At 41.2% G+C, this 18,219-nt stretch overlaps 1 protein-coding gene across 2 annotated transcripts in view; it reads left to right on the top strand.

Annotated features, from left to right (window-relative positions):
* map3k7 (mitogen-activated protein kinase kinase kinase 7) overlaps positions 1-18,219 on the top strand; it is a 62,701-nt gene that overhangs the window by 18,016 nt on the left and 26,466 nt on the right. For both annotated transcript variants that reach the window (XM_083934112.1, XM_083934111.1), the window contains exons 6-9: positions 4,727-4,865; positions 6,876-7,004; positions 12,266-12,390; positions 15,572-15,702. In XM_083934112.1, the coding sequence (XP_083790238.1) occupies positions 4,727-4,865; positions 6,876-7,004; positions 12,266-12,390; positions 15,572-15,702 (524 nt within the window). The remainder of the gene's footprint in view (positions 1-4,726; positions 4,866-6,875; positions 7,005-12,265; positions 12,391-15,571; positions 15,703-18,219) is intronic.

Raw genomic sequence — 18,219 nt, 5'->3', positions numbered from 1 at the left:
GACCCAACAATTCCCCGGTAGACTACGGTGGCAACGAAAACCTTCCGTATAACAGGCCGGAACGTTGAACAGACCCAGAAGTATGGAGGACGGCCATCTGTCTTGACTGGTTGGGGAGGAAGAAAAGGAGAGAGAAAGAGAGAAAAGACGGACAGTTGGACAGAGAGAGACAAAGACAGAGACAGACACACTTCCAGTAACTATAGTAATATCTATAGTAATGTAAATATGGCAGTTAATAGAGCAGAATAGTAGAAACAAGCACGGCTAAGGTGATTTAGCTTAAATATGGGGACAGTGGCCCTCATTTATCAATCTTATGTGAAAACGGGCGCAGATCTGAGCGCAGATTTGGTTGTACGACAGGACACACGTGTGATTTATGAAACATTCGTATCTGACCAATCTCGGCGTACGAATGAGCGGGCCTTGATAAATGCGGCGGCTGAATTCGATCGTCATTAACATGTTACGCCCTTAAATATTCCTGGTTCGGAGGCCTCGCCCACTGAGGTCAAACACCGAAACACTGGTTAGAAAAGAAACTTTTCCTACACACAGATCGGCACCCTGACATCTGAGATGGAGCAAAATAAAGATGTGCTCTTGGCGGTCTTAAGAGTGGAATAAAAGGGGCCCATAAAAACGCTGTATGGAAAAGAATAACGGAGGCAGTCAACCCGAAGCGGCGCTCCACTGTGACCCGTGTGCATGTGTGCACACTGTTGAACCTGCGCTCCTGCTCTGTAGCGGGGTTTGCCAGCGGGGTTATTAGGTATTCCGTTAGAGGATAACCTTTGTCACCATCTGATACCTTGTTTGATTCAATGCAATTTATCGAGGGTAGCCACTTACCGAAGAGATGACTTTGGCTCTGCAGTGCGCTTTTCTGCAGCCACGCGCCAGCATATTCATTCATTCATTCATATATATTCAACCACTTGTCCCTGTCGGGGTCGTGGGGGGCTGGAGCCGAGCTGTTTTGAAATATAACAGAATCGTGTGTCCCCCCCTGGCCACCTGGCCGGCACATTTAAAAGCCATAGCTTGGCATCACAAATCACCTGTACATTTATCGAGTGGTAGTTTTTGTGATTGATGAACGCGTAATCATTCATGGATGGGGCCTTCAGACGCACATGAGTACAATCAATTGCTCCAACCACAATTTTTAATTTTTGTAATTCGTTTTAAGAATCCGTTTTGATCTGTTCTTAATATGTGACTGCTTATGCTTAATGACAGCTGAGGTTTGTTAATTATTTTCAGCCAGATTTTGCTGTGCTGCACCGCAAATACACAGGCTCAAATTTGCATACACGATCTCAGACCTGATGTGAGATTTGATCGTAGCTCCCGCTCACGTCCCAATTGATAAATGCCGAAGTTTGCCAGGAAATGGTCCTACGCACGTTTTTCTGCCGTACGTTCGTTTGATAAATGAGGGCCAATATCTTTAGCTGTTGAGTTTCAGGGGCCTCTGGGGCCAAGTACAATAACTTCAGTTTTATCTGAGTGTAACATCAGAAAATTGCAGGTTATCCAGCTTTTTATTTCCTTAATGCACATTTGAAGTTTAGCTAACTGATCGTTTTATTCTGGTTTGATCGACAAATACAATTGTGTATCATCAGCATAACAATGATAATTAGAAATATAGAATCGGTCTAAGGACAGAACCCTGTGGAACTCTGTGACTAACTTTAGTGTGCATGGAGGATTTTTCGTTAACATGTACAAATTGAGATCGATCTGATAATTACAACTTAAAGCAGCTTAATGCGGTTCCCTTAATGCCTGCTATGTAGCAGGATGCGATGGTCAATAGTGTCGAAGGCTGCACTAAAATCTAGTAAAACAAGTACAGAGACAAGTCCTTTTTGTCTGAAGCTATTAGAAGGTCATTAGTAATTTTTACCAGTGCTGTCTCATTGCTAGGATTCATTCTAAATCTTGACTTCAAGTCCTCAAATAACTCATTATAATTTAAAACGTCACACAGCTGATTGGCGACTAATTTCTTGAGGATCTTAGAGAGAAAAGGAAGGTTAGATATAGGTCTATAGTTGGCTAGAACCTCTGGATCAAGACTCTGCTTTTTAAGAAGAGGTTTAATTACAGCTACTTTAAAAGACTGTGGTACATAACCTGCTGATAAAAAAATATTAATCATATCTAATACAGGAGTTCTAACTAAAGGCTACACTTCTTTAAGTAACCTAGTTGGAGTAGAGTCTAGGAGACAAGTAGAAGGCTTTGATGCCGAAATGGTCAACTGTAGAAAAGCAGTCCAAATGTACATCAGGTCGTACAGTTGTTTCTAAGGTTCCTGGGTTTGAAGAAAAATTGGTGCCAAGCGAGTTGATTTTGTCTCTGATAGTTATAATTTTATCATTAAAGAAGGTCATGAAATCGTTACTACTGAGGGTTATAGGAATACATGGCTCAATAGAGCTGTGGCTCTCTGTCAGCCTGGCTACAGTGCTGAAAAGAAATTTAGGATTGTTCTAAAGATGAGTAAAAGGCTGCTCTGGCATTACGGAGGGCCTTCCTATTTGTTTTTCGACTTTCATGCCAAACTAAGCGAGATTCCTCAGATTTAGTAGAGCACCATTTACTTTCCGATTTTCGCGATACTTTTTTAATTCACGGGTTTGTGAGTTATACCACGGGGCTAACTTCCTGTTTCATTATCTTATTTTTTAAAGGAGCAAAGGAGTCGAGTTATGTTCGCAGTGAGCCTGCAACACTGTCAACAAGGTGATCAATTTCAGAGAAACTAACGTTAGTACAGGAATCTGGAATATTAGGATAAGGCATTAAATTAAATGCAGATGGAATTGCTTCCTTAAATCTAGTTACAGCACTATCAGATAAACATCTAGTGTAGAAACCTTTGCCCGGAGGTTAGTAGTCCTGTAATATGAATTCAAAAGTTATTAAATAATGGTCTGATAAAATAGGATTCTGTGAAAAGACTACTACGTCATTGATTTCCATACCATAAGCCAAAACAAGGTTGAGGGTGTGATTCAAACAGTTAGGCGGTTTATGCACACTCAATCGATCAATCGAATCTAATAGAGAGATAAACGCAATACTAAGGCTATTATTATTATATTAAAATCTCCTACAATGATTACTTTATCAGATTTAAGGACTCAATTTGAGAGAAACTATAGAGAATTCAGATAGAAATTCAGAGTACGGACCAGGAACACAGTACACTATAACAAGTATAATCGGCTGCACAGTTTTCCAGGTTGAATGTGAAAGTTTAAGAACAAGACTTCCAAATGAATTATAATTTAGTTTAGGTTTAGGGTTGATTAATAGGCCAGAGTACATCAATATGGTTATCTGATATCAGCTCATTTACTAATACAGCTTTAGATGACAGAGATCTGATGTTTAAAAGTCCAGTTTTCTGATTTTGTTGCAGTTATTCACAAAGTGGTGAACCTCACTCCATCCCTGTTTCCAATTAACCTTTTCACCTGTGGAAGGCTCCAAACAGGTGTTTTGGAGCATTCATTAACTTTCCCAGTCTTTTACGCCCCTGTCCCAGCTTTTTTGGAACGTGTTTCAGGCATCAAATTCAAAATGAGTGAATATTTGTAAAACAAAACAATGAAGTTTATCAGTTTGACTATTAAATATCTTGTCTTTGAAGTGTATTAAATTGAATATAGGTTGAACAGGATTTGCAAATCATTGTATTCTGTATTTATTGACGTTTTACACAACGTCCCGGCTTCATGTAAATTGGGTTATTGGAAAAAGGTGGTAAGTGTTGGTCTTCACACTCAGTTTTTTGGGGTGATTCATTTTCATGTCATTATTATTATTATTATTATTATTACTATACAACTGGTGTTTTTTGTCAGTACTTTAACACAGAACACAAATATGCGGTGAGAAGCAACGTAATTTTTTATCAAGTGGATTAGCTTTCACATTATGAAGACTTCAACTAGGACTGTACTGAATGTAATTTTTTGACACTCAAATCTTCTGATGAGGTTTTTAAATGATGCTTTGGTACGATTATAAGCTAAAAAAAAATGCTGAGGTAATTGTGGAAAATTGCTGGCTCTACGCGCTGTTTTTCCCAGCTGTCTCTCTGCTGTTGTTTGCTTCTTCTTCGCAGCTCATTGAAGACATTCAAATGTTGATTTAATATTAAAATGTCAACGTTATGGATTAAGCTTGGAACTATTCGGTAAAGCCCTGGCATAAACCAATCACGTTGTGTTGTATACTAATGAGGATTTTAAAAACAAAAACACAGAGGTTCCATAGTCCGCTATTAGGAGGGAAAACTTTAATACTATTTCTTTATCCACTCATTTACTTCACAATAAAAGCCCTAGAAACAAAGTATGTTTGCTAACTGTTTATCAGAGGGAACTCAAATTCTGCAGGGGTCTACAGGGTCAATAAGATCCTGGTTTTCGTTCCTCTGCCTGCACAAAATTTAAAACCTTTTTATTGAACAATTGGTGCAAATTCACATCACTGCCAGTATGAATAGTCTAATGCAAAATATTCGCAGGCGGGTATGGTCATTTTTCTGTTGTTTATTTTCACGCCTCCGTGTGTAAAGTCCTTTAGGCTTGTGTACGTTGGTGAGTATGACAATGTCATGAAGCACCACTTTCTGCCTGGTGCCTTTGTAGGTTTATTGTCTGTGGTGATGGTTGTGACTGTCTTCTCTTGTCCACAGTTCTGCATGGTGCTGAACCCCTCCCCTATTACACTGCTTCCCATGCCATGAGCTGGTGTTTTCAGTGTTCCCAGGGCGTGGCTTATCTCCATGGCATGAAACCAAAGGCTCTCATTCACAGGGACCTCAAACCACCCAAGTATGCTCCTCCTCACCTCACTCTCTTTGTTTCACTGTGCCAACAAAGTGCCTGGTGGTTTCTCAATTAGATTTAGTGTTAATGTTCAACTAATATTCTACAGTATTGCTAGGTTCTCATATGTTGTCTTTAGGGTTGTGACGAGACCCTCAGCTCACGAGACGAGATGATACAAGATATTGAGTTCACGAGAACAAAACGAGATTTGTGTGTACTGTGTGTACTGTAGAGCATGTTTAGAAGTCAATGTCGGCACTTGCTTACCTCACAGAATAGATACATTTCCACTTTATTAAATATTTTTCGACCCACATCTCCGTTTTCTTCCGTTGTATATGTGTTTTAAACAAATGAACCATATCTAGGCTACGTTGACTGATCACCTCAGTATGTGTGTGTCACCTGCTGCCTCACGGGCTGCATGAAGAAATAAAGTCAACACCATTGATTTCTTCCCATGGAGCCGATATGAAAACTATTTTTGGTTTAGTACATTTGTGTCAGCTGGTGAAGACAGGTTATCGAACCGCTCGGGAGCTGCCAACACGTCTCTCCACTGGTCACATACGTAGGCTTTTGGTCTGTCAGGTTGGATGACTGCTTACGTGCCGACACTTAGTCTATAACTTGAAGCCTGGTGTTAAAGAACCTGCCGTCTAAAAGGGCCCCGCCCCTCGCCTGACAACTTACAGGCGGGTTAAGAAGCGGTGTGACTACAGTCACTCACTCATCTCACAGAACAGATAAGTTTCAATTTTATTAAAGTCGATCGACTCACACCCTCATTTTCTCCCACTGTACATGTTTTATATGAACCGTATCAACACTGACTGATCAGCTCAGTCTGTGTGTCACCTGCTGCCTCACTCGCTGCGTGGAGAAATAAAGGCAATGAATCAGTTAAACACTGTTGATTTCTTCCCATAGAGCAGACATGAAAACTATTTTGGTTTAGTAAATTCCTCCTCGTAAAGAACAAGGTCGCGGTTACAAGCGGCTGAAATGGGTTTTTCTCAGGAGGGGGGCTGGAGTCTCCCTTAGAGATAGGGTGAGAAGTTCAGCCCTCCGTGAGGAACTCACCGCTGCTCCTTTGCATTGAAAGGAGCCAGTTGAGGTGGTTCGGGCATCTAGTAAGGATGCCCCCTGGGCGCCTCCCTAGGGAGGTTTTCCAGGCACGTCCAGCTGGGAGGAGGCCTCGGGGAAGACCCAGGACTAGCTGGAGAGATTATATCTCCACAATGGCCTGGGAACGCCTCGGGATCTCCCACTTAGAGCTGGTTAATTTGGCCCGGGAAAGGGAAGTTTGGGGTCCCCTGCTAAAGCTGCTGCCCCCGCGACCCGACCCAGGATAAGCGGTTGAAGATGAGAAATTCCTCTTCGTCACATAGGGAGGCTTTGGGTCCTTCAGGTGCGACACTGTGATTAAAACTTGCAGCCTGATGTTGATGAAAGCTGCAGGGCTCACGTGTTAGGCTACGTGTTTGTTTAACTGTGTTGATGGCACTTTCTTCTTACCCTGCTTACATATTGTTCCAGTCTTATCTGTCACTCTTTTGCTGTTTAGCCTCTTACATATTGATATAGAGAGACGTCTGGGTGCACCAGATGAAAAATCTAGTCGCACACTCTCAAATTTTTGGTCACATTCTGGAGCCCTGTCATGCTTTGTGACAAGTTGTCCACTTTGGGTCACTGTTCAGGAGTTTATTTCTATGCTCTTAATGATTCTTCCCAGAGTTACTCCCTAGCCTACACTTGTTCTTTAATGTCCTGTGATGAGATTGTGTCAATACGCTGACATATTGTGCAATTTGAAGCACATGGATGACACTACTGTATCATTCGATGCGGAATCACAGTAGATATATACTGCGATTTATTTATATATATATATATATATATATCAATGCTTCCCAACCTGGGGGTAACCCTCACTTTCATATTGATTATTTGAAGTTCAAAGCATTGTCAGCGTCTAATGGGGTTTATTTCTTGCTTTCTTTGTTTCAGTCTGCTTCTAGTGGCAGGTGGCACTGTGCTGAAGATATGTGACTTTGGAACAGCATGCGACATTCAGACCCACATGACCAACAACAAAGGAAGTGCAGCATGGATGGCCCCAGAGGTATTTGAAGGCAAGTATGAGTGGCATTCCAAGTAGCTGCAGAGCTCTGGATGCATATATTGTCGGTAGTTGTTTTTTTTAACCAAAAAGTGTTCACATGTATCCAGTTGCTTCAGAATCACCACAATCTACCCGCTCACCAATTTGTATGTGCTCTTTCTTGCACCAACCTTTTATTTTGTCACCTTTCCCCTTAATGGCAGCCTAGTGGTCACAGTGTGGAGGCATAAATGTTTCATTAATCATCAGCAGTCTTAAAGCAGTCCACTGCTTTATTGATGGTAGTCTCCTAAGCATAGTGAGACGATGAATGGCCTGATACTGGTGGCTTTATTTCCCTCAGGAGACGATGATGGGAGAAATGTGTTCTCATTGAGGCAGGTGCCTAATGTATTTCTAGATGAGATGTTCTAGGTGCCATGGGATCAGGAGGAAAGATGAATTAAACAGTAGTCATTATCTTGTTTTTGGAGGCAAGTTACAGGTCTCAAGTGCAATTAAACAACACATTTTTGCCCTCTCTGTGAACTCTTTACAGCTAATTTGTATCAGTGTAAGCAGCGAAGCAACTTTAGTATAGGTTTGTGATGTGCACTTTAATTCTGCAATAACAGGCCCAGTAATTAAGCAACACAGGAGCTGTTCCCTGGTAAAAAATGCTCCCTTATTTTCGTCCAGCCTCCCTCATGAACATGGAGATGAAATAAAAGCTGCTGTGCTTTTTCAGGCACATCCTCGCTCTCATCTCAAATGTACCAGAGAATTACCATTATCAGTCAGAAAGACAATCGTTTCAAATCTTGTTTATCTTGCGGTGCCATAAATCATGCACTGAACAGGCTGAGGAGTGTGTGAAGATGAAGTGAGACGAAGGAGTCGCACTGTGCCTTTTCATGGGTGGCCAGACTGTTTCTCTCTGCATGAAACCACCAGAAAACAACTGTAAAACACACACACACACACACACACACACACAGACCAGTCTACGCACACAAGATGTACGACACGCTCCGTGTGTGACTCCGACACAGGCTGCAGTGTAATAAATAAATGATCGGCTAATTATAGCTGTGCCTTTAGTCCGACAGTCTGACACAGCACCGTTAAAATGAAACTACAGTTCTAAATATACAGTCAGCTGTTGTCAAAGAAGAGTACAAACAAAACACATTTATGTTAAAACAACAATACTTGATAAAGATTCCCTTATCAGGAAATCAGAAATCACTCAGTAACCAGCTGCGTGACCACTTAGCACTGGACTCACGCCCACTCGCCGCTGTCCTGTGTCAGGTGCTCACCGCCCAGAATGAGAGGGTTTATTACTTTCACATTGCAATTAAAAATAATGAATACTCCAAGAATGTGCTGGGAAAATGCATATTGCAGTTCGACTTTGATAGCCTCCATTAAGCCAAACAAATAAAAAATAGATAAAACAAACAAAAAATAGATGTGCCCTGTGATAGACTGGCTTCCTGTCCAGGGTGTACCCCGCCTCACGCCCGATCTCAGCTGGGATCGGCTCCAGCCCCCCCTCGACCCCGACAGGGACATTCATTCATTCATTCATCTTCAACCGCTTATCCCGGGGTCGGGGTCGCAGGGGTGCTGGAGCCGATCCCAGCTGACATTGGGCGTGAGGCGGGGTACACCCTGGACAGGACGCCAGTCTATCACAGGGCACATAGAGACGTACAGAGACAGACAACCATTCACACCTACGGGCAAATTTTAGAGTCATCAATGAACCTAACACGTGCATGTCTTTGGACTGTGGGAGGAAATCGGAGTACCCGGAGAAAACCCACGCTGACACGGGGAGAACATGCAAACTCCACACAGAAAGGCCCAGGCCGGGATGCGAACCTGTAGCCTTCTTGCTGTGAGGCGACAGTGCTAACCACTACACCACCGTGTAGCCACCCGACAGGGACAAGCGGTTGAAAATTAATGAATGAATAAACTAAGAGCCTGTCCACATGAAGACGTCTTTTCCTGTAACCACACAACTTTAGTATCGTTTTGGCTGACTATCCACACACAGCCTGCTTCATCGGAGCCTGAAAACAAAAAAGGTTGTTTTCGATCGTGTGGACGTACCTTTATTGCAGAAGATGAAAGACACATCAAGCTTATTTCCCTTCGAAATTGGAAGATGTCCAGCTTGGAACTGGCAGAAACCAGTGGGACCCAGGCCCACCCATCTACTGGCCAGAGAAGTCTGGACAAAAGTGGTCTTTATGGAAGAGTTGCAGCCAAAAAGCCAAACATCCGAAATGGAAACAAGGTCAAGAGAGTCAACTGTGCATGAAAGCAAAGGAACTGGGGTACAGAAAATGGCAGCAGGGCTTCTGGATTGATGAGTCAAAGTTTGAAATATTTGGCTGTAACAGAAGGCAGTTTGTTCCCTGAAGGGAAGGAGGGTGATACAATAATGAGTGTCTCCAGGCAAAAGTGAAGCATGGAGGAGGTTCCTTGCAAGTTTGGGGCTGCAGTTTTGTAAATGGAGTTCGAGATTTAGTCAGGATTAATGGTGAACTCAATGCTGAGAAATACAGGCAGATGCTTATCCATCATGCAACACCATCAGGGAGGGGTGTGATTGGCCCGAAATGTATTCTGCAGCAGGACAATGACCCCAAACATAGAGCCAATGTCATTAACAGCTATCTTCAGCATAAAGATGAACAAGAAGTCCTGATCTCAACATCATCCAGTCTGTCTGGGATTACATGATTACAGATGGATTTGAGGAAGCATCTATCCACAGAAGATCTGGGTTTTTTCTCCAAGATGTTTGATAATTAATGAAAATAAACTATCAATGTGTCCATTTTCCTTCCATAGTTTACAGCATTTTTTCACGCCTAAAACGTACGTGTGTGTGTGTTTTGCCTGCAGTATACAACAGAAGTGAATAAACCCTTGTGCAATTCTCTTAAATGTCAAATGATTCAAAACAGAATCACCTTACAGTATTTGTATTATTAAGTTGACAAGCAGAGTATTTCCTCTTATGAACAATCAAAAACAAAAACTTTAGAAAGACTATATTGAAAATAGAGGCCTCAAAGTAGAAACGCAATGCGACAAAAGTTAAAAGACCTGTGATTACTGACACACAATTTAGAAAACCGGTGATCACTGAAACAAAATTGAGAATACCTGTGATTTCCAATTAGCCTAATTGTATGAATATTGTTATCAAATGACACCAGAACTTTCTCAGTTTTGGATCTATGGTCTGTGTCCATCTGCTTCTTTGCATCATGGCTCCACATGGAAAGGAATTGCCAGAGGAATTGAAACTGAAATCTGATTGTGCGACTTCACAAAGATGGAAAAGTAGTGGAAACACAGCTGCAGCAGTAATCGGGAGGTATAGAATGAGCCATCGCACCACTAATCAGAGCCTCAGTGGCCGTCCTCCTAAAATGACGCCACAAACAGTACGCTACTTGCACAGTCTAGCTCTGAAAACGGGCAAGTGCTTCAGACTTGGCACAGGGGTTATCAAAGGTAATCAGAGTTTCTGTGACGGCTCAGACAGTGTGAAGGACATTGCATAAAGTCAACCTCTATGGATGGCGTCCAAGAGAAAAACCCTTGCTTGCTCTGCTGCACATAACTACTCAGATGGCGTCCAGCATGTGCGTGTGTGCGTGCATGTGTGAGAGAGAGACAAAGAGGAGAGGTGGGGGCTTGGACCCCTGCAGAGAAGGTGTGAACATTTAAGTTACACAAAGGCCAGAAGCCTGATCTCTCAGTTCTTAGTTCTTCTGACAAAGTTACAATTGTATCTAGCCGTTCATAAAGTCCTATAACATGTAGTAATGCCCAGTTGGTGATTAGTTACCAGTCCATGAGATGGGAGATGTTTTGCGTTGCTTGATGCCAGCAGCTGGTTGAAGAAATGAAGCTAGTTGCAGAAAGGTTCTTGTCTTATTCGTTGCTCTTAGGCAAAAGAGGAAACTGATCGCTCTTTGCTGTGCTCAGTTGAGGATAACCAGTTGGTGATCCTACGCCATAGGCCAGGTCCAGGGCCGAGGGGACAGCGGGCAGCTGGTCTCCTGGATCTGCAGGAGCGCGTCGAGTTGAGTGTGGGATCCGGAAGAAAGATCGGGAGGAAGAGGAAGTGCAGGTTGTGTGCTACACTTTATATAGGCCCTGATGATGTCATCGCCAGAGGTCAAGTCAGCCAATGAACAGTTTGGGGGTCCCTTGGAGGAATCACACCTGGGTGTGATTTGTGGGGGAGAAGGCATGGCAGGCCTTTGTTTCAGAGACAAAAGCAGCCAGGCTTTGGGCCTAGTCGTCCCTTTGGCCTGAGCAGGCCGAGGCCTTCTCATAATAAAACTGAGAGTTCACGTTAATCCAGAAATGAACAATCATCTTTGGGTGCGGGTTGCACCTACAACCTGCATAAGTGCAAAAGGTGTTGGAGAGATGATATTTATAGATGGCACCATGAATACATATGGATATACTAAAATACTGGCTGACAAGATGACTCCCAGTTTCCAGAAGCTTGGCAGAAGAAGAATATTCCAGCATGATAATGATCACAAAGCACACTGCCAAAATCACACAAGAGTTCCTTTTGGAGGAAGGAAGGAGGAAAAAGTGAAAACTATGACCTGGCCAAATATGTCACCTGACTGGAATCCAATAGAACACATTTGGGGTATTTTAAAGAGAAAGGTAGAGCAAAAAACCCTCCAGCAAAGAGTAGCTGGAAGAAAATGTCTCTGAAGAATTGCAGAACATCTCTCCAGAAATTTGTGCAACATTGGTGTCCTCCATGCCAAGGAGGATTGAGTCTGTCTTCCAAAATAAAGGTGAAAATATGAAGTATCGAGAAAATAAAAGATTTGAATCTCAACAATGAAAGGTGTATTGACTTTTGTTGCATTGAGTTCCTACTGTGGGGCTTTTATTTTTAATATAGTAAATCATTTATAATTACTTGTTTTTTTAAATTTAATATATATATGTATATATATGTATGTATATATGTATATATATGTATGTATATATGTATGTATATATATGTATATATATGTATGTATATATATGTATATATATATATGTATATATATATATATATATGTATATATATGTATGTATATATATATATGTATATATATATATATATATGTGTATATATATATATATATATATATGACACGTGCTATATGGTGATGTATACTGTATCGGATATGTTTGTAAAGGACCAATGTGTTGATATGAGTTCTTCTGTACTTGCAGGCAGCAATTACAGCGAGAAGTGTGATGTGTTCAGCTGGGGGATCATTCTCTGGGAGGTGATCACTCGCAGGAAGCCCTTCGATGAAATTGGAGGACCAGCTTTTCGCATTATGTGGGCTGTGCACAACGGTGCGTGTGGGTGTGTGTTCAGTAGCGTGGTGTGTGTGTGGGGGGTGGGCTGGCTGTGTGTGTGTGTGTGTGGGGGGGAGGGAGTGTGTGGGGTGGATGGTGGGGTGTCTGTGTGTGTGTGTGGGGGGGGGGTTGTCCAGCTGTCAGCCACTGAGTCCTCAGAAGTGCTTTCCCCACTAGGCGTGCCGTGGACACAGGGATTTAACATACATTTGCAATATTTTTACAGGGCAGATGAAAATTAGTATTATTCTGAAATACTGTCATAATTTGTTAGAATATCTATCGGGCTAACCACTGCTGTACTAGCATGTTTTTGTTTTCTTCAAATAACCAAGGCACTTCAACAAAAACCTTTATTTTGTGAAAAAAGCAGTGATCAAAATTAGAGAAACCTTTCCGATCCCTCCCAGTTATTGGTGTTAATCTGCACCTAGTGACAATTTACTTCATTGTTGGACACACCCTATTTATCTGCAGCTCTCCTGGTTACTTTGTAAGATGGAAGCTGCTCTAAGGAGACTGATACCCTGAGACAGCAGGTTATCCAGATGAATGCCAAAGGGATGACCCTCTCAGCCATCAGAGAGAGGTTGGGCGTTCACACTCTGTGATTTTCAACAGTTCAGTTCAACACTGCAGCTGGAGTTAGTCTCCAGTTCAATTCTGAACAGGACAAGGATCTGTCTCTGCACACACTGTCTCATCGTTTAAGACTCTTTAGACTGAAAGCCCACGCCGCAGTGACCAAACCTCTCATCAGCAGAACGAATCAAAAAGCTAGACTTGCCTTTGCTGAGGAGCAGGGGTGGACAGAGGAGAACTGGTCCAGGGTGCACTTCAGTTTATTTGTGTCTGATGGGAAACATGTTGGGCGTAGGACTGGGTAAGACTGAACCCAAAGTGTGTAAAGAAGTCAGTTACATTTAGAGGAGGAAGTGTCATGGTTTGGGGTATGTTTTCTGCAGCAGGAGTTGGGCCTCTTGTACAGCTACATGGCAGGATGAATGAAAATGTTTATGTGAACCTCCTTCAGCAACATGCAATACATTCACTACATTTGTCTCACAATTTTTATACAAGACAATGTCCCTGGTCGCACTGCAAAACAGGTGAAGCAGTTCCTTGAAGCTAAGAATATTGAAACAGTGAAATGGCCAGCCCAGAGGCCAGATCTAAACCCCATAGATGATCTCTGGAAAATCCTTGGCAACAAAGTAATGTCTAAGAAACCCACTACAGTTACTGAACTGTTGAAGAGTGTGAAGAAATATGGACCCAGATCAAACCAGAGCAGTGTGAGAAATGTGATGTCCTGTGAGTGCAGATGTGCTGAAGTCATTCAAAGTTGTGGCCTCTACACTTCCCATTCATTTTTGAATCCTATAGAAGAAAACATTGTTAAAATCCTCTCCTCTGAACCAATGGTTACTGATCTCTAAAAACCTTTATTTTTCACAAAATAAAGGTTTTTGTTGAAGTGTATTAGTTATGTAAAAAACAGCAACAGGACAGCAGTGGAATAGCCACAGCAGATATTCTATCAAATTATGGACAATAAAGAATAACTTTTTCAGAATAAATCAAGTATTAATACATTGTTCTCTAATTTTGATCTCCCTATATGTTTGTCTGGTGTGTATGGAAGTAAATATGTCATTGGATTTTGAAATTAAAAAGCCATTAAGCACGGATTATTATCCATTGAAATAGGTATCTGAATGTTTTGCCTCTGAATTTAACTCTATTTTTCAATGTTCATAAATTCAACATTAAAGAATTCAATGTTTAAAAATCCAACGTTTAAAAAATTAAATATACCACATTCAGATGCAAAATACTATGTATACGATTCAGTGTTAAACATTCAATGTTAATAAATTCAACAGGCCAAATTAGGCTGCAAAATTCAGTGGTAAAATCTAGGAACCCATGGAAAAGCAATCGATTCTAGATGCTAGTACAGGTGTATGTGGTCGAGCTAGGAGAGCTTTGACGGGATTGCTGCTAGTTGGCTAATTCAACCACAAACTATGGATATATAAACGTACTAATCTATGATCCACCTGCAGTTGCAGCTCTAGCGGGCTGAGGTAGACTCCCGTAGTGGCAAACTGTTTCGGACAGGAGCAGATTTGCTTCTCTGGTCCATGCTTACGAGTAGAGCACTGAATCATCACTCATTTCTTAAACATCTTACCGATGATTTTCAAGCTGCATCTCATATCTACTGTGGCAGATATGTTTGTATAAGTGCACACTTATACCACCTTTGAAAAATACTTTTCAGAAAAATATGTTTGTAAGATCACGTCCAGCTGGATTCGATTTCATCAGATCAAAACACATAAGCTTTACAGGCCACTGCTCTACGCAGTGAGCCACTTGAGCAATTTTTGCCAGTTACATAATCATTAACTACGTCACCATCCCGGTAACATTTTGTATTGGGTTGACCTAAAACAACTGGTTACCTTGATCTCATCTTAGAAAATAACCAAACGTAATTATCTAGGGGGGTTCCTAAAAGCTAGGGCTATAGTGACCACTGCATTAGAGTTCACTAATGTGTAAAGTTGTAGGGAGCTGTAATGCAGTGGTCAATATAGCCATAGCTTTTGGGAACCTCCCTTGATAATTATGAGATGTGGCTTGAAAATAATCATTAAGATGTTTGAGGCTGTGTGACAAATCTGGCAGGGTTCAGTTTGACTGACTCTGACTTTAAACTTCACTTTGAATCAGAAACTAACCAGTGTAGCACGAAAGCATGGTGGAATCATAGATCACGTTTATTTATCCATAGTTTGTGGTTGAATTAGCCAACTAGCAGCCACCCTGTCACAGCTCTCCTTGCTTGACCACATACACCTGATCTAGTATCTAGAATTGATTGCTTTTTCTTGGGTATCCCAGATATCAACACTGAATTTTATACGTTGAATTTTGCAGCTGCATTTGGCATGTTGAATTTTTTAACGTTGAATTTGTGAACTTAAGTTAAATTCAGAGTTAAATCGTTCAGATAAATAATTTCAATGCATAAATATTCAGTGCTAGAAATTCAATGGTTTTTTAATTTCAAAAGCCGATGACACAGATTTACTCTCATAGGTGCAATGCCAAACGTTATTTGTTCGTTTGACTGTGAGCAATCTTTTTTTTTTTTTTACACATTCAGGCACAAGACCTCCTTTAATCAAAAATTTGCCCAAGCCCATTGAGAGTTTGATGACTCGCTGCTGGTCTAAAGACCCCTCTCAGAGGCCTTCCATGGAGGAGATAGTGAAAATCATGACTCATCTAATGAAGGTAAACAATTCAATTCAATTCAATTTTATTTATAGTGTCAAATCATAACAAAAGTTATCTCAGGACACTTTACAGAGTAGGTAAAGACCACACTCAATGACTTATTTATGATTTACATAGACCCAACAATTCCTCTGTAGAGTACAGTGGCAACGAAAACCTTCCCTATAACAGGCAGGAACGTCAGACAGACCCAGCTCTGTGGAGGACGGCCATCTGTCTTGACCGGTTGGGGAGGAAGAAAAGGAGAGAGAAAGAGAGAAAAGACACACAGATGGACAGGGAGAGACAGACAGACACACTTCCAGAGATGCAAGCAAAGCCTAACAGTAACTATAATATTTATAGTAATGTGAATATGACGTATATGTTAAGGCAGTTAATACAACAGAATAGTAGAAACAAGCACAGCTGAGGTGACAGAATATGAAAATGATAATAATTATGGTGGCAAACATGATCAATGATGAGTAGTGGCAATAGCAGCTACAATACAGCTACAAATTTTATAGTTTATTAAACTAGTGATAGTATATATGAGTAACAGTGACAATAGCAGCAGGAAGCGTCATGTAGGACCACGGCAGCAAGCACCACCACGATCAGCAGAGACCTGCGAGACGACAAAGCACAAACAGCTCCGGGGAAGAAGCTGAATCAATAACATGCATTGATGGGACATGAATGATTCAGACAGAGAGGAGAGAAGCTCAGAGTATCAGGAAAAGTATTATCCCCCGGCAGACTAGGCCTATAGCAGCATCATTAAGCAGAATAAAGTCTTATCGTAAGCCCTAGCTGTAAGCTTTATCAAAAAGGAAAGTTTTAAGTTTACTTTTAAATAAGGGGACAGTGTCTGCCTCCCGAATAACATTTGGGAGTTTGTTCCACAGGAGAGGAGCTTGGTAGCTGAAGGCTCTGCCTCCCATTCTACTTTTGGAGACTCTAGGAGCGACGAGTAGCCCTGCATTCTCAGAGCGCAGAGATCTAGTTGGGTGATACGGTACTATGAGCTCTTTAAGATACGACGGAGCCTGACCAATAAGAGCTTTGTACGTAAGGAGAAGGATTTTAAATTCTATTCTAGATTTTACAGGTAGCCAGTGCAGAGAAGCTAATACAGGAGAAATATGTTCTCTTCTATTTGTTTTAGTTAGTACACGAGCTGCAGCATTTTGGACCAACTGGAGACTCTTAACAGACTTATTGGAGCAGCCTGATAATAAGGAATTGCAATAGTCCAGCCTAGAAGTAACAAATGCATGAACAAGTTTCTCTGCATCTTTCTGAGACACAATGTTCCTAATTTTTGCAATATTACGCAGGTGAAAATATGCAGTCCTTGTTGTTAGTTTTATGTGAGAATCGAAGGACATATCCTGATCAAAAATAACACCCAGATTCCTTACTGTGGTGCTGGAGGACAACACTACATCATCCAGAGTAACAATATCTTTAGCTATTGAGTTTCGGTGGCCTTTGGGGCCAGGTACAATAATTTCAGTTTTGTCTGAGTTTAACATCAGAAAATTGCAGGTCATCCAGCTTTTTATTTCCTTAATGCACATTTGAAGTTTATCTAACTGATGGGTTTCTTCTGGTTTGATTGACAAATATAATTGTGTATCATCAGCATAACAATGAAAATTTATGGACTGCTTCCTTATAATAATTCCTAAGGGAAGCATATATAAGGTGAAAAGAATCGGTCCAAGGACAGAACCCTGTGGGACTCCGTGACTAACTTTAGTGTGCATGGAGGATTTGTCATTAACATGTACAAACTGAGATCTATCTGATAAATATGACTTAAACCAGCTCAGTGCGGTTCCTTTAATGCCGATCAGATGCTCTAGTCTGTGTAGCAGGATGTGATGGTCAATAGTGTCGAAGGCAGCACTAAGATCTAGTAAGACAAGTACAGAGACAAGTCCTTTGTCTGAAGCTATTAGAAGGTCGTTAGTAATTTTCACCAGTGCTGTCTCAGTGCTATGATTTGCTCTAAATCCTGACTGGAAATCCTCAAATAACTCATTATTATGTAAAAAGTCACACAACTGATTGGCAACTAATTTCTCGAGGATCTTAGAGAGAAAAGGAAGGTTAGATATAGGTCTATAGTTGGCTAGTACCTCAGGATCAAGACTGGGCTTTTTAAGAAGAGGTTTAATTACAGCTACTTTAAAAGACTGTGGTACATAACCTGCTGACAAAGACATGTTAATCATATCTAATACAGGAGTGCTAATTAAAGGTAACACTTCTTTAAGTAACCTAGTTGGAATAGAGTCTAGAAGACAAGTAGAAGGTTTTGATGCGTAAATAGTAGAGGTTAATTTGTTAAGGTCGACTGTAGAAAAGCAGTCCAAGAATATTTCAGGTCGTACAGTTTGTAAGGTTCCTGGGTTTGATGAACAAATGGTGCCAAGCGAGTTGATTTTGTCTCTAATAGTTATAATTTTGTCATTAAAGAAGGTCATGAAGTCGTTACTACTGAGGGTTATAGGAATACATGGC

The sequence above is a fragment of the Echiichthys vipera genome (assembly GCF_963691815.1).
Source record: "Echiichthys vipera genome assembly, chromosome: 19".
Lineage (NCBI taxonomy): Eukaryota > Metazoa > Chordata > Actinopteri > Perciformes > Trachinidae > Echiichthys > Echiichthys vipera.
This window is presented reverse-complemented; position numbering and strand designations above follow the sequence as displayed.